Source organism: Amyelois transitella, chromosome 15 (assembly GCF_032362555.1).
Source record: "Amyelois transitella isolate CPQ chromosome 15, ilAmyTran1.1, whole genome shotgun sequence".
Lineage (NCBI taxonomy): Eukaryota > Metazoa > Arthropoda > Insecta > Lepidoptera > Pyralidae > Amyelois > Amyelois transitella.
In genome coordinates, this window is record NC_083518.1 from 5,208,385 (window position 1) to 5,225,926 (window position 17,542).

A 17,542-nucleotide genomic window follows, 5' to 3' on the forward strand; every position below is an offset into this window, starting at 1 on the left:
CCACCCGCAATCGCCACACATTTACTTGTTTATAGCAAATGTTCCTAAAGTTGTTTATTGAGTTTTGGAAGTATAGTATACTTTCACTTTTACGTAGGTATACCAAAATGCCATGTTATCTTTTTTGATCTATCTCGCATACATTTCCTATGACCCGTTTGATATTGAAGTAAGATAACTGATAACCACATCTTTCCACTTGACAAGATAAACCGGCATTTCTCAGGCTTGGCACACACACCTAAGTTGTATTACTTTTTTACTCGCAATCCCCTATTTTAATTAATTACTAGTAGATACATTCGTGAAATAGCTAAGGTATAATTTTTTTTACTCGAAAAAAGAAAATTAATTCATTTCTAAAAAATATAGTATACAATCAATTTATTGTTTACCTTTCCTAGTGAATCGTTTTGTATTATTGAATAACAGGAATAAGGAGGGAAAATGATAGCAGTGCTTGCGTTATACCTATTGCCTCTGCTAAGTGCAACCAAACTGTGTGATAATAGTTCGTGTGAACGCGGCGGAAGCACCAGGATCATTGGAGGAGCCATTACAGAACAAAATTCTAGGCCCTTCCAGGTTTGAAACATACTCCTAAACTTATTTAGTTGAGCATTCAGCTGTAGATTAACTTATATCTTGGAGAAGTTAATTTATCTATAAAATATAGGAAATTCTAAAAAAATACAGAGTTCAATCAAATTAATAATTTCAGGATAGCTTTACAAATAATGCTAAAAATCAATATGCCTATAAAATATAAAATAATTAAATAAATTAAAGCTATCATTACCAAATTTCTAGATATGTCGTCATCGAAAGTTGGTTCAGCCAGAATAATAAATTCTAACAACGACATTCATGCTTGCTAATACTTTGTCATAATTACATGCCTAAAACTAAATGTCAGTTTCAAAACTTGCTTAAGCAGATCCATCGTACACCATTTATTTTGCATACCTAGGTAGCGTTATATTTGCGTGTGGGTACTACCGGAGAGCTGGGTTTCTGTGGCGGAGCCTTAGTGCACCAAGAGTGGGTGCTCACGGCCGCACACTGTTGCTACCACAATGGCCTGTTGGTCGACAACGTGCAGGTGAGTGTACAACTTGTAAAGAGTAGATAGATATAGCTAAGCTCTTCTAGAAATAGCTTCATTTTATAAGTTAGTAATTGTCGGATTAGGAAAGTCAAACATAACAAAAACATCAAACTGGAATGCATTGACAGCGTTCAGAGCCAGCTAAACGCCTACTATTGACCACAGAAACCTGAATAGATATACTGATAGTATCCACATTTCTGTAGTTTTGATCATTTAGGATAAAAGGATATACCTCAACCTTCAAAGTTAACCCGCAAGAGAGAGAGAGACATCTTTTTAAAGCAAACTCATCCTTCTAATGTAATTCTTCATATTGCTAGGCAATCTTGGGCGCTCACTCGCTATACGACCGCTATGAGAACGGACGTCGCATAGTCAACGTAGATGAAGTGGTTATCCACGAAGACTTTGATCCTGATACATTTGCCAACGACCTGGCGCTTCTCAGGCTCGCCAATGTATTACAGCTAACAGGTTTGTTCATTTGATATTTGGGTTGTTCCTACGAATATTAATTGAATTACATACTCCCGACGTTTATTGTAGTTCCTTGGAGACCGAGGAGCCTTACTACGCTTCCCATAAGTCGGCTCTTACGAAATCAAAAAATATTCCTAAAGTAGGTGTTAAAAATTTACTTGAGCTATAGCTGTTCCATTAAATAAACAGCCTGCCGTAAAATCTTTGTTGAATGTTTTTACATTATGTAGTATAGAGAGAGATATAGCTGGGTACTGTTCATAACAGACAGACCATGTAACTGGGGATAGTAGGTACTTATTTAGATAGCAAGTGCATAAAATTTTCTTGGTGAATTATCTACCTTATTAGGTATAATAACAATAAGTTTTTAATATAAAACATATTGAGAGATTGTGTAAGATTTATCTGATGTTCTAGAAACGATAAACGTGGTGCGCTTGCCTTACCTGAGTGTGTCGTCGTTCAACTTCGCGGGACAGGGAGCGACCGCCTCCGGCTGGGGCATTGCGGCCGAAGGTAAATTCAATAGATTTTCATGCTTTGATATTCTATAAGGTTCTATTATTTAATAGAAATGAAATTTCGTGAAACAAAAATATATTATTTATAGATAATTACTTCATTTGCACCTCCATTCGCGCATGTAGACGTAATTTGAAGTAAGGAACGTACTTTCATATTATTCATTCATCAAATTAAAGCTGCTTTTATGTCAAGAACCTACTTTTACTTTACTTCTTTTTATGTTACGTGGGTTATTCCCAGATGTGTCCTTCGTGTCTCCTACTCTTCGGGAGAAGCAGATGACAGTGATGACTGACCCTCTTTGCAACTCTTCTTACTTCAACCTCCTCCCGGCCACCACAGTATGCGGGCTTAGCACCTCTGGTGGTACATGTAAGGTATGTAAAGAATAAGGAGTGAATGATATTAATTAATAATAAGTACCTACTTAGGCATTTAGCAGGTATGGAATAGATAATAATAAAGAAGGAGAAAATATCACTTAAGAGCTGAAGAAGGGAATTTAAATGATTGGGAAAGGTCAAACATGAGTTGAATAAAATTTGATTTTCTCCATAATGGTTTTTCATTTTGTTCCAGGGTGATAATGGTGGACCACTAACAATTTTATACAATTCTACCGAAGAAACATTATTGGTAAGTTGCATTTATTTGTGTTTTAAAATTGGCCTATCTCGTAGCTCGTAGAAATTTGCTACAAGCTCGGCGTAGGAAATGCTTCATTGCTACACCGTCATCGTAGAGGTACTAATCGCATATTAAAACTGCATTATATTAGTACTTATATAATACAGTTATAATATGCGGTTGACTAAACTGACGAAAATACCTAATGAAATGTAACTTTAAGGTCCTGGGAGTCAGTTCAAAATGTGAAAACGTTCACAAGACCAAGTCTTTGTTTTAACTTTTTGGTTAAACAGTAAGAGCAAGAGAGAGAAATTAAGACATCTGCTTGTCAACGTTCGTGACAATCCCCGCTATACTACCGTTTTCAGATCGGAGTGGCATCTTTCATCAGTGCGAGTGGCTGCAACAATGACCTACCTTCAGTCTTCACCAGGGTTCAGCGGTACCTTACTTGGATCAGCGAAGTCACTGGGATCATTCTCGACTGATTGCATACCTATTTTGACATATAAATTATAAAAATATTATTATACCTATCTAGGTAGATAGCCTCTTTTTGTTCACGATCATCTCACTTTTTCGTTTACAAAATGATGAAGATCGGTTTCTTTGTTTTATTTTTTGTGAAGAAACCATTACGTTATTTAAAAAAAGTGCATTATATTGACTTCAGTATGACTGGTGGCAATAGTAAAAACCACTGCTCCTCTTCAAAATAGAGTTAGGACTACAGGTTGTTACTGTTCCACTATACTTTTTAATATTTTTAAGGAAAATAATTATTTAGAATATTTTTTTTTATTGTTAAGCTGTCTTCAATTCTAATCCATTTGTTTAATCCGAAGAGGATTATAACGATTAGATTGTTTGGATTTCCCATTAATTTTAAATTAGATGATAAACTATCATAGGTATTATTTTTTCCACATCTTTCTAAGAAATGTTTGAGAAAAAGGTATCTAACTTAAGGCATAGAGAAGACAAACTTACCGAGTAGGTATAACATTTATATAATACCAATTTTTTAATAGGTTAACATATAATCTACATGGTATAAAATATCAGGATATTCTGGAAAAAGTATTTCGTTTTCAATTATCGACTTAGTAAACAGTTTGAAACAGACAAAAAATTGTAATTTGTTAGAGAATTCGTATCACTGTGCTGTATTGTATTTTTGAACGCATACGATATAATCTTCACCAAAACTAAATCAGAACATTGTTTTTAGTAAATCTTATCACAATATACATATATCACAATGAATGGTTATAAGTAGCGTTTTAATCTATGACGTTGAGATATTAGTGCTGTTAGGATTCCGTTACAATATTTAAAACCCATTTTTTGATTTAATTTTAATGTTCACGAAAATAATTTTAAAAAATACATCATTAATAGGTATTATCTTATCTCCAAAATACACATTTACAATTAACAACTCGTACATAATTAAAACTGAATCGTGCATGGTTCCTTTTTTTTCAAACGTATTTTTTTTTATAATTTAGTAAATGTAACTAATTTCGAGCATATTTTGCGTAAAGTAACGCAGATATCGCCAATCCTAAAATAGATAGTAAAATATGTTCGCTAAAATTCGTTTTTCTGTCTTCTTTTCATATCAAGTCGTTATAGGAAAAACCCTTCAAAAACTCTAATTAGAAATCAAAGCTTATCAGGATGATAATCAATGATAAACACTCGTAAATGTATAAAAGTGTTCAATGATTCCTACAATAGGTTAACAATTTTGGTAAATAAAAAATAAAATGCGTGTCGTTTTTCTGCTTGGGATTTTGGGTTTAGCCGCCCTGGTGTGCGGTACCCCCCTTGCGGAACCGGAAGTGGGAGGTATTCCCCTGGTGGAGCCAAATGTGGGATTGGGATACCACCAGGAAGTAGGTATCCCGCTGGCAGCAAAGATCAAGGAGCAGGAAGATAGAGTATTCCTCAGGAATTCGTCCCTGGACCCCAGAATTGTTGGCGGAGCAATCGCCCCTACGAATAGTTATCCTTTCTTGGTTAGTATTTTAACAATTTATATCTATTACGAAATAAATTAAATGTTAAGAACTAGTTAAGGGTAAAAGAAGTGAATAACAATCACAATGATTCTCTAAATAAAATTTTGATTGCTTAATTATTATGTTATTTAATTAAAATAACTGTAATTTATTTGTGCATGCAATATTACTTTCGCTTTAATGCAAACAAATTAAAGCGAAAGTAATATAACTTTATTTAATGAAAATGCATCTTATCTACAAATAAATTAAAATTATTCATTCATTTTTTCAGATTTCATTCATTAGGTATTAGAAAAAAAAATGACAGTCATAAAGCAAAAGTTACCGTTCTGTTACTATAAAAATTTTAAGTATACCATTGATCTCTTTCAGGCTGGTCTCATCATCAGCTTTGTCAACATAGATGGTCAGTCTGCCTGTGGTTCTTCCCTAGTATCTTCCTCCCGGCTGGTAACAGCTGCCCACTGCTGGTTCGACGGCACTAACCAAGCTAGCTCCTACACCGTGGTGCTGGGTTCTTCGTTCCTATTCTATGGAGGCACTCGCATCGTCACCTCGACCGTGGTTATGCACCCACAGTGGACGCCTTCCACCTTACATAACGACATCGCAGTTATTTATCTACCGACGCCGGTTTCTTTCTCAGGTAAATGACCTGCGTATGTGTGGAAATAAATCTTTGATTAGGAAGTGCGTTTTATAATTAGGAAACATTAAAAAATATCTATTCCCCAAGAAAAGTACTCTTTAGCGCACCTTGGTAACATTATCAGTTCTAAAAGTAAACAAGGAATTTTATTGACAAGACAAGAAATTAATTACGATAATTATATATGAATGAAAAAGGATATAAATGATGATATAAATAAAAAAGGAAAAGAAATGGTTAGAATACGTCTTCTCCATATCTTACTTAAAATAATTATTTTTTTATCTATTTTATGCTTCCACATATCAAAATGCAAGGAATGATTGTTAAACTTTTCTTTGTAATAGTCTATTCTATTACAAAGAAAAGTTTAACAATCATTATATCTATAATAAGTAGTTAGATACAAGACTAAGACTGTATTTTGTGTTCTTTTTTTCTAGCGAGCATCCAACCTATTTCTCTGCCAACATGGGACATACTGGGTGACCAATTTGTGGGAGAATGGGCAGTAGCTGCTGGATATGGAACCACTAGTGACCGTAAGTAGTTATGACTAAAAATAAAGCTAGTGTCAGAGATTTCGCTTTATAGGTCTACCTGATAGAATTCAGAAAAGCAGATTTATTACAGTTTTTAATTGGTTGGGGTTGGGAAAAACACATACCTAATAAGGAATTTTCTTTTTTTATTTTTTGACACACACACACACACACACACACTATGATTCTTCCAAAGAGACTGGATTTAAAAATGAATAAAATCAAATGAAAAAGATTGCGATTATAATTTCAGTGGAAATTACCATTTCAATCAATGCGTCAGTCAGACACGTGAGCTTGCAAGTGATCACGGTAGCGCAGTGCCAAGCCTCCTTTGGATTCTACGCCCAGGCCAGCACCATCTGCACCAACGGCGCTGGTGGGGTCGGCATCTGCAAGGGAGACTCCGGTGGACCCCTCGTCGTCAACAGAAATGGAATGAACATCTTGGTAAGAAGACTTTTTGTTGTATTTTACGTTTCTGCCGACGTCGACTCTCTTAAAAGTGACTTAGCGTCTTAAACGTGTCCTGCTGCGTGACGTGGGATCCATTTGTGGTCAGACCACGAAACGACGTCAAACCTTACTTCTAAACAGGGAACCTTATTCAGTGTAAATCATGGTTTCAGTTTTTATTCGCTTTCGAATAATTAATATAAGACAAATCCAATGCAAGAAGATGGAATCTCAAGTCTTGACGGAGACTACCTATGTCAAGTGTCGATGCCAAGCGGCTAGCACATAGTATACTAAAACATATTAATACTTTTAAAACTCAATTTAATTTTATTCAATAATACTTTCAGGTTGGTGTGAGTTCGTTCGTGGCTAAGGACGCCTGCCAGCAGGGGCACCCCTCCGCCTTCGCCAGGGTCACCAGCTTCTTTAATTTCATTCTCCAGCATATGTAAATAACAGACAGGTAGGTATGTATTATGGACGCTTTCGCAAAACCTATCCAAAATTTAAATGAAAATATGACGACTCTAAAGCGAACAAATTGCAGTTTGAAATTTTTTGTACTTATGATTAAAATAAATTTTCATAGCAAACCCATTTTTATGTATTGAAGCATGCATGCACGAGGAATTTTTTATATAACTAAACTATAATTTAGATTAAATTTTGATTATACATTAAGATGTTACTTTTTTTTCAGGGTTCGATCGGAACTGGCCTTCTGCCGGACAGGCATTGTACCGACGAATAAAATATCTGTTAATTAAAGAAAAAGTGTCTGAATTGAATTTGTTTTTTTCTTTTTATGTAAGTTGTATCTGAGAACTATTAATTTGATCAAACAATGTGTTAAAAAAAAGTGGCAGTGATCTGTTAAGGGATAAAAAAAAATATCTTGTAGTTGTCAGATTTACTGTACCTATTTTGTACAACAAAGTATTGGAGTACCTACTTATGTACCTACCTTTTATTTAACTAACTGCTTCTTAGTTCGCAAGATGTAAAAATCAGGTAAATACCTACCCCGATAATTCTTGAAAAGTAGGTAAGATGTAGGTAGGTATATTCCAATATGGATTAAGTATCTAAGTTTTTATCTCTACTGACAACATATCTACTATTTTATAATGGAAAAAAGTATGTTTGGCTACCTATGCGTCCGAAATTAGAATTAAATATTTTATTTTGTTTTTAAATAATTATTTCGTGAAACTAATTAAGTGATTAGGTACTAAGTTACCTATTTATGATTAGGATATGAAGATTAATTATCTTTATCTTATCTTTTGGGCCTACATCTCCTATGAATTATTTTTATTAGATAAATGATTAAAAATGACAAATTTCATTAACCTAAAGTATCACAAAAAAGCAATAACGTACCAATGACGATCTAAATGACGAATGTCTTATAATGATTAACAAAAATTTTGTTCAGAAGTGAGTATCTTTCTTAAGAAACGAAAAATGAAAAAAAGGAGCCCATATAATCATGCCCGTTTGATCGATCGAAACTGGTTTAAGGTTAAAAATTATTAGGTAAATAGATAGGTCCTTAATTATTACCTACCAAGAATATACTGACCTACTACTCCATACAATAGATACTACATAGGTTATTTTGTTTTTTGAAGAACATAGCATAACCAAGCGCCACCGTAAAGGTGGTGTAATGTTGGATTTAGGTTTCAATGAATAGAAAGTTGCTTAAACAGTTTGTGTGTACCTAATAGAGAAGGATTCCCAAGCGAGCAAGGCCAGTGCAACGGCTAAGTAGTTGACAATATAATATGAAGATAAACTCCTTGCGTATCTAGTGAAAACTGGCCTTTCTTTTTTTTACAAATTATCAAAATATCATTTAGATAACGGATTAAAATAGATTGATTACTTGATAATATAAAATATATATAAAGCAAAGTATGAGTTAAAATAAACAAATTGTAATTAGACGGTACCAAAATGCGCGCTGTGATTTTGCTGGGGTTTGTGGCCTTGGTAGCTGGCAACCCTTTGGTGGAGCCTGAAGGATTACTTGGTTACCATGAAAAGATTGGCATTCCCCTTGCTTCCAGCATCAAAAAGGCAGAAGACAGAGCCTTTGCTGGCAGAACGCAAGAGGAAAAAGAACGAGGGAGAATTGTGGGAGGCAGCATTGCTCCGACTAACGGCTATCCTTATCTGGTAAGGAAAGATATTCTTTGAAGTAAATATTTGTTTACCTAATAGTAACTTCTTTATCGGGTATTGAGAAGTTAAATTCAAAAATTTTTCTTACGTGACTTGAGCTTCATTTCGTCACGGGTGAGCGTAAGTAGGTGAAAATCGTATTGACGCTAACATAGAAATCGAAAAAATATCAGAACTGCGATGGATTGAAAATGTTATGTGGTGTCAAAACCATCAGTTGCGACGTCTCATTCACCAGTATTTACCACTTGTTAGTTGTAACGATAAGTTTGCATATTGTTACAAATTATCTGCTCACGTGACTGAACGTCATAATTATCATAACGTTCTATCGCGCGTCTATCGCGTACGTTTCGTATTGACTGACGCTACCTATATTAGTGTATATATTAATTAATTAATTAATTCATTCATTTATTTAATCAGATCTATATCCCTTGTGGGGTAGACAGAGCCAGCAGTCTTGAAAGAAGCCACGTTTATCTGTAAGTCTTAATTATAGAATTGACTTTTGAATAGTGACTGGTTGCTAGCCAATCGCTTAAAAGAAGAATCTCAAGTTTAAAAGTATATCCCTTAGTTGCCTTTTACGACATCCATGGGAAAGAGATGGCCACTCCTATTCTTATTTTATTCGTGATTGGAACTACACGGCACATCTTAGTATACCTTTGCATTTTTTTTTAATTTATGTGTTCTTACACTTCCAGGCTGGTCTTGTCATCAGCTTCGTGAATATAGCTGGTCAGTCAGCCTGTGGGTCCTCTCTCATCTCCGCCTCCCGGCTGGTCACAGCCGCGCATTGCTGGTTCGATGGCGTCAACCAGGCGAATTCCTACGTCGTTGTGCTTGGGTCGCACTTCTTGTTCTATGGAGGAACTCGCATCGTCACTTCGACTGTTATCACGCATCCTCAGTGGACGCCTTCCACACTCCATAATGACGTGGCTGTGATCTATTTACCTTATAGTGTTGCCTTCTCAGGTAAGAGATAACAGAAGCTTAACTTTTTATTTGGGGAATTGTGTGTCTGCTTATAAGGCTTGATTTTCGTAGTATAATCAGAGAAGTACTAAATATTCTTTATTACGAGTAACTGTTGTTTTGAACGCGATTCCTTCTTACCTACAATGATTTTCATGGGGTATGCACACTTAATGCACGTACTAATTAATATCTGTGACGGGAATACCACCGTTAAATTATGTTTTTGTTACACCGTATATTCATATTTTTTTCATTTTCATTATTGTTACAAACATCAATAATAATTGAATTATTGTTTTACGCCTGATTATCTCGGTTATTTAACAATAATATCTTAAAAAATATATTATATATTTGCAGCAAGCATCCAGCCTATATCACTGCCCCCTGCTAATTTCTGGAACGAACAGTTTGCCGGAGAGTGGGCGATCGCCGCTGGGTACGGCTTGACGAGCGACCGTGAGTGTTTATTTTGATTCCTTAGGAGTACCTATGTTATGAAATTAATGCAATTATCCATGGCACCGAGTACCAATCATACTTGATCCTCATAAGTTCATCCTCTCAATTTATCTGGAAGGTCTACCAATGTTTTATGCTCATACAATCTAAAAGTTTGGCATATATTTTGCTTATCGTATGTGTGCACTTAGCCATCTATGTTAAGTTCCTCTGAAAAGTTGCTGAGGTTCAGACGTAGGATTTATTCGTCGATTAATCCGAGATGATGCTTGCATGCGGACACCGGGCTATTCTCTAGACAGATATAAACTCAATAAAACTAACCCAAGGAAGATTATTATGACAAAATTTGTTTCAGTGGAGACTAGCATATCACTAAACGCAGCAGTGAGTCACGTGAACCTGCAAGTGATCACAGTAGCGCAGTGCCAGGCCGTCTTCGGGTTCTACGCCCAGGCCAGCACGATCTGCACCAACGGCGCTGGTGGAGTCGGCATCTGCAGCGGAGACTCCGGTGGACCCCTCGTCATCAACAGAAGTGGACAGCAATTTTTGGTTAGCAAGAAATTTTTCAATTCTCAAAACAATAGCTTAATTTTTTTTATTTCTTTTACTTGTATAGTAACTGTGCGCAGGATTTTTTTGGAAAACGTTCCTTTTTAATATTTCGTAAGGTCTACATAGTCTAACTGTCCCTATTTCCATGTTAAATCACTAACAAAGAATACTAGACACTATTGATTGACATATTTGCATTTATTTATTCACTTGGTATTGATTAAGAACTGATTTATAAACATGTAAACAAAAGTAGTCACGCGATCAATTCGACACTAGTTAGCTTGGACGAGACTAGCTGGGCCAATAACTATTACAAAAAGTTAATTTAAAGCTTTCTTTTAAATCAACATAGGGGGTAAACAGAGCCGACAATCTTGAAAAGACTGAAAGGCTGTATGATTTAATAATGGAATTGAGATTCAAATAGTTTAGTAAATGAGATCATGATGATCGTTCATACTACCTTTTCAGCAATTTTCTTTTTATTTTCACAGGTCGGAGTGAGTTCGTTCGTGGCAGCTGCGGGCTGTCAGCTCGGTTTCCCTTCAGCATTCGCCAGGATCACCAGTTTCCAGAGCTTCATTCAACAGCATATGTAATTCTCATTATCTTTAATGCCATCTGTATATATAGTTAATAAATACTTTTGTTTTAGATGTTATGTGTTTTGAAGGTTTGAATAGTTGTCCCTCTTTTGCTGTTGTCTGATGTAAACTTCTATCATAAAAAGGAATGTTGACCTTTTCTTTAAAAATATGACAAGAAGATTAAGTAAGTATAAACTATATTTGATTTTGTACATATTTGTCAAATTTGTTTTCTTTACAAAAGTACTGCCTAAACTTGACATTTACGTATAGTAAGTATGACATTGGCTATCTTTTGCTCTTGCTTTCTAAGCGTAGGTATTCTAGATTTTATTTACGGGTTTCGTCAGAGACTGCTTAGGTCTAAGAATAGCCTGGTAAAGGTTTTGAAAAATTTAAGCAACAAAATCTTAGAAGATTTTTAAGCACTTGTTTTTAGAACAAATTAAACACGAAAAGATAATAGGTTGGATGTATGTATGGAAATACGATAGGTATAAGAAGATAATAATGAAAAGATTTCTTGACTAACGAATCACATTTTGTAGCGGTATTTCTGTAATCTGATAACATTATCGATTATACGTAAGCAAAGCAGTATAAAAAAAATCATATTCTAATGATTACTTTTTTAATCAAAATGGTGATTTATTATGCTGTAAATAATTGGCAGTACTTTCACGGATTGGTCAGGCTGTGGGTAAATCTGACACCTGGCGGCCTAGATAATTTAATTTTAGATGCTACCTAGAGATTTTTAACATTCGTTTATGTTTATTATGGTTTTGATGGAAACTTAGAAGTTGGTCTCAACTTGTCAGACAACATAACATACCTACCGTAAAAAAGATTGGATGTAAATATGCATGTAAATGTAAGTAATGAAACACAAGACTTCATTCAAGCTCCTTTATTTTAACCAGGTACCATTTTCCCAGCAAATTGCAACGTCACAAACATTTTTAGCAAGATCGCAACAGATTTATATAGATATTGTATTGTTATTTTTATTTAATCATGAAATTTTTTATCTTAATCTTTTAAGCGTGAATTTGACAAAATCAGATCCGAAGAACCGATATAGACAATGAAAATAGCTATTTTCATTGTCTATATCGGTTATACTAGCAGCTGATAGTAGGCATTTTGTTTCAAACTTTTTGCACTTGTGTATATCATTATCAAATGATCAATTAAATTATGCAATGAATTTAGCTTACGGACAACTTTTGAAATTAAAAAGGTAGGTAAAGTCCCAAAATATGGTCGTGTTATTCAAATTGTTTTTATTTTTTCTTTTTAAGTTATTTTATCTTTGCCATACATGACGCACTTAAAAAAGTTACACATTTAAATTTTCCTGATAAGGTAGCTTAAATGCAGAAATAAATAATGCAAAAAAGATCGCCATTGATAATTTAAATGAAACTTGCACTTACAATTATTAACAGTTATCTACTTACAATATATATAACGTTTACACAATCATACTTATGTCCGCTAAATATATTTCAATTTACCGTGGCTTCTTTAAACTGCTTTGTTAAAAAATAATGCGTCAAAAATACCCTAGATAAATAAAAATAAACTTCATTACGAAAACGTTTTTTGGTTTTAATGATTGTTACAGTACGAAATAATTTTGGACAAAATCCCACTTGGTAATAAACTGGATAGCGGACTTAGTTATCTGGTACCTCACCGATTCATTCCCATTTTTTTATTATACATTTTTGCACAAAGAGGTATTCTCTATAATTTTATGTGCGACAAAAGCATCCACAAATAATTCGCAAACAGAATGTCACAATTAAAATTGTGTAATCAACAACCAACTTTACAATACCATGCAATTAGATGATTAAAAGTATTTATTTATATTTATCATTTTTCTCAATAAAGTTAACAAATTATGACTACAAAATGTTGAGTCGAGACTAGATAAATAACTTAAAATTATTTTTTGTCTGGAAATAGCGCATAAATAGACATTTTCCAACTTAATCTTCGAAACATTGAAAAAAATCTAAATAGGTAAGATCTATAAATACCATAATTATTAACAAAAATTGTTCTATCAGTAGTATAAATGAGCTAAATTCATAATAATTAGTATGAATTCAGTTCAGCTGGTTTCAGGGTATTTTAAAGGTCTTAGTTCTATATTTCTAGGTTTAACATTAATCTGTGTACCTAAAATCTTATCATTTCTTGAAAGTATTTGGTTGACCCTTCTCTTCCCGTTATGAAAAATTCATCTTTAGTCCGTTTTATACAACTATTACGACAAATACTTAATAAAGGGAAACCAACAGACCGGTTGACCTTCACTTTAGAGGTATGTTCCATCATCGTTGTATTGTTCTTCATAAAGCGTAAGTACCTAATATTTGAAGTAAAATATTGTACGTAGGTACTTACTATTACGGAGAAACTAGTCAGGTAATAAACAAGTTGAAATACAATAAATTGTCTGGGCATACCTACTATGTATATACGTCGATGATAATATTTTTTTTTAATAATTTGACTGGTATGTTAAATAAAATAAGATAAAAAAATATGTTAACAATGACAATTAAAAATTAAACATCATTTTACTACAAATCTACAAGCGGATATTAAAACTATTTACAAGCCTCTGCAGCCAGTGTTATTACACTAAAATTACCGAAGCACAATTCCATTTTCAATTAAATTTTTATTCATATTTACAATAGAGTTAAATTCACATACATTTTACGTGAGACCAATGATCAATAGAGGACCAAATAATAAAAATTAATTTTAAAACCTGCGTTTTTTTAAATTATAGGAGTTTCAATTATAATTTAAAAAAAATTAACATATAAGTCTTAAAGGAAGCATTAATTAACCAACTACCATATGATATCACAGTTCATTTATGCAAATAAAGTAAATATAGGTTAGGTATATAGATAAATAAACACTAAGCTGATAATACCAAAATAAATTATGGCAATGTAGAATTAACATTTCAACATAACATCATTTAGATTTTTTGAATATAACATTTAGATTTTTTGAATATACATAATTTAGATACGTTAATTTCAATTATCTGAATGTAAAATGCATAATAATTCATGCACTTTATTTTGTGAATATGAAATAAGCTCTGGTTCCATTCTGAACGTATTTTTAGTAGGATAGACAAATCATTTCTCATTTTTCTTAAAGAATTTAAGCATTTAAACTTTGCAAAGAATATTTCATGGTGTGATTAAAAGGCACTTACATTCAATTTTGCAGAGTAATCATATTTTTTAAGTTTATTATAGGTAAATGAAGTCCTTTTTTAAACAAAATATTGCATAATCAAATTAACTGCATTTATTTGTGTCGATTTTTATTGATCATTTCATTACGTCTCATGGAGCCATAGCTTTACTTCTAAAATTAATAAGAACTTATTTATTTAGTTTCTCTGTTTTTATTTTTTTTAAAAAGCAACGAAATGTGAGGATAATATCATATAGTGTGCTTGTTGAAATGATTTAATTTGAGTAGTGTAATTAGCTAGGGTCTAAAATTAGTTTACGTTGGACACAGTACTTTGAGAATGTAGTCTGTTAACAGCGTGGGTACCGTCGGACTATCTTCATTTATTGCCTTCAGAACTGAAAACAACAAAAAAAAGGTTTAGGTATTAATAACGCAAAAATAATGTCGGAAGTTGAAGTACATACATACATATGATCACATCTTTATCCCTTACGGGGTAGACAGAGCCAAACGTCTTGAAAAGACTGAAAAGCCACGTTCAGCTGTTTGGCTTAATGATAGAATTGAGATTCAAATAGTGACGGGTTGCTAGCCCATCGCCTAAAAGAAGAATCCCAAGTTTATAAGCCTATCCCTTAGTCGTCTTTTACGACATCCATGGGAAAGAGATGGAGTAGTCCTATTCTTTTATGTATTGGTGCCGGGAACCACACGGTACGGAAGTTGAAGTATAATAATGATTTTAGAGATTTTTTTTACACAAGTAAAATAAAACTTACTTTTTATAAGCACTTGCAGGGACTGGTTGTCCGGTGGTCCGTTGTCCAAATGGAATGGTATTACTGTGGTCAAGTACTGAAATACAAATACACATTTGTTTTAAGTGGCAATGTTATATCAGTATTTTTTTAAAATTACCTACATACATTCATATAGTCACGTCTTTATCACTTGCGTGGTAGATACAGCCATCACTTTTGAAAAGAATAAAAGGCCACGTTCAGCTGTATGGCTTAATGATTCAAATAGTGACAGGTTGCTAACTCATCGCTTAAAAGAGAAATTCCAAGTTTATAAGCCTATCCCTTAGTCGCCTTTTAAAGCATCCATGGGTAAGATATGGAGTGGCTCTCTTAAGTGCCACCACACGGCATTACATTTATAATTTCATTTTTGGAATCACAGAAATCAAAATTATTCAAATATGAATGAACGCATTCCTTTTAACACATACTTGTACATTTTAATCTCTTACTTAATTTGAGTGATGCACAAAAGAATGCGTTATCAAATTATGCACTTCTAGACAATAAAAAGAAAATTAAAAATATTATCGTATTAACTACCTTGGGTTCAGAATTCTGTAGATTCGGAGACCTCGGCGGGCCCGGTCGCTTCTTCTTCTCGATATGGTACTGCCTCCGTTTGTTCTGAACCGCGAGCAAGAGTGAAATGAAGGTATTCTTCAGCTCTTTCTCGTACTCCAGCTCGTCCCGCAATGCCAGCTCCGCGATCAGGGTCTCTGAGAACTCCCTGATTAGGACTTCCAGTTCTAGGAAGATTTCGTTGAGTTGTGACAGTGATAGTTGGCGGAGTTCTGAAATAAAATTTAAAATTACTTGCTTCCATCCATAAAAATAGCTAAACCTAACATTCCTTCGCCTGAAAGGCGAATTAAGTTGCACTAAGTATTCCTATTTCCTATCGTATTTTTAATAATTTGTATCACCGTACATATTTCTAAGGAACGCTCGATCTTTCTATGAAACCGTTTAAAAACTAACGTTAGCTCATACCGTTCATACCAGTGTAAGTAGGTATATCAAGTGTCACCATGACCAGTTTCTGTTGTCTATCATGAAAACCTTTATTTTATAACTATTTCAAGTATTCAAACTATTTCAACTATTTGGGCGTATTTTGGAAATCGGCTGCTACATCGATATTTACGCGACTTATATTGGATTTCAAAGGTGAACGATCGGGAGTCTCAACAAATTAGTGGCGCAGACGTATACCTACTCCAGACGTGTGGTGTTGGCGTATCAAATGACGTGTTGCGATCATTCCGAGAAACTAAATCGATACGGATGAACAAACAACTAATGTGCTGTATTTTATTGATTACGCTGCAAGAAAGAGAATTTGTAAGGATTGCCGATTGTATGTATACGGCATGAAATGCGGGTCTTGAACTTGTAATGCGTCGTCATTATTCGGCAAAGTAGGTATCATTTGCTTCTTAAGTAGTCAATTGATAACAATTTCAAATAAACGTTTTGCGCACATAGACAATACCCGTAGATTTCATGTGATGCCTGTTAATTCTGTAATAATTTATATCAATTGAAATTTTGCTGTGATATATTATTAATCTGCTGTCGTCAATGTTTCTTTCAAGGTTTTTAATATTCATCAGCTAGTTTTTACAACACAAATTACACTTACTTGTAAGTACCTATTTAAACCGTCTCCCTCTTCATCCAGAAGTTGAAAAAAGTTCAGTACATTTATCTCTCATCTGTCATAAGTATGTAAGTAATTGAGATTCTGTTTGCTTATGTTTTGATTATATTGAAATATAATCAAAACATCACGATTTATACTTGTAAGTTATGAGAGAAAAACGACGAATTTGTCAAAAATTCCCACAATTCAAACTTACAAACAATCTCACATTAAAATTGGCACTAAGTCCATCAATTATGTCACAACTGCCATTGTATAAGAGGCACCTCCGCGTAATGATAACCAGTTCTCAGACCGGATAGGATCTCAATGCAATTGTGACTTCTTGAATAAACCCTCCCAGGCTTTCTAACGCGACAGTTGACTTATCTCAGATTGAGTATAATAAAATGTTTTCGATACTTTTACATTAAATAATTATTTAGGTATTATGTTCATATCTTTCTTGCTTATAATTCCATGTTATAAACTCGAATGAAAAAGCAATAGACTAAAGTATCTCGATAGATCCACTTTATTTGGAATTTTAAATTTGCAACATGTTTGCCTTGTGCCAAAGAAGAAGTGTATAAGAAGGAAGAAACACTAAATAGAACTTTTCAAGAGTATGT

At 33.8% G+C, this 17,542-nt stretch overlaps 3 protein-coding genes and 1 long non-coding RNA gene across 4 annotated transcripts in view; 2 read left to right on the forward strand and 2 right to left on the reverse strand.

The window, feature by feature from the left end:
- Window positions 1–314: 314 nt before the first annotated feature.
- LOC106136291 (brachyurin) lies at window positions 315–3,832 on the forward strand. The gene is made up of 7 exons (XM_013336786.2): window positions 315–585; window positions 971–1,102; window positions 1,432–1,585; window positions 2,012–2,110; window positions 2,360–2,496; window positions 2,699–2,755; window positions 3,118–3,832. Exons 1-7 carry the CDS (start codon window positions 448–450, stop codon window positions 3,235–3,237), a joined length of 837 nt encoding a protein of 278 aa, XP_013192240.2. The 5' UTR covers window positions 315–447; the 3' UTR covers window positions 3,238–3,832.
- Window positions 940–3,873, reverse strand: LOC132902555 (uncharacterized). Its single transcript, XR_009657175.1, has 3 exons — window positions 3,740–3,873; window positions 2,319–3,245; window positions 940–1,081 (listed from the first exon to the last, which is right to left on the reverse strand). It is a non-coding gene; the product is annotated as an uncharacterized LOC132902555 (long non-coding RNA).
- Window positions 3,874–4,453: 580 nt separating this feature from the next.
- LOC106136320 (transmembrane protease serine 2) lies at window positions 4,454–11,285 on the forward strand. The gene is made up of 10 exons (XM_013336828.2): window positions 4,454–4,773; window positions 5,152–5,425; window positions 5,872–5,970; window positions 6,224–6,420; window positions 6,777–6,877; window positions 8,376–8,613; window positions 9,330–9,603; window positions 9,967–10,065; window positions 10,427–10,623; window positions 11,124–11,285. Exons 1-10 carry the CDS (start codon window positions 4,522–4,524, stop codon window positions 11,226–11,228), a joined length of 1,836 nt encoding a protein of 611 aa, XP_013192282.2. The 5' UTR covers window positions 4,454–4,521; the 3' UTR covers window positions 11,229–11,285.
- Window positions 11,286–12,111: 826 nt separating this feature from the next.
- LOC106136331 (fasciculation and elongation protein zeta-2) overlaps window positions 12,112–17,542 on the reverse strand; it is a 46,007-nt gene continuing 40,576 nt past the window's right edge. Inside the window, exons 5-7 of the mRNA XM_013336854.2 lie at window positions 15,809–16,059; window positions 15,242–15,317; window positions 12,112–14,857 (exon numbers count right to left, since the gene is read on the reverse strand). Coding sequence (XP_013192308.2) covers window positions 14,775–14,857; window positions 15,242–15,317; window positions 15,809–16,059 — 410 coding nt within the window. The 3' untranslated portion in view covers window positions 12,112–14,774. The remainder of the gene's footprint in view (window positions 14,858–15,241; window positions 15,318–15,808; window positions 16,060–17,542) is intronic.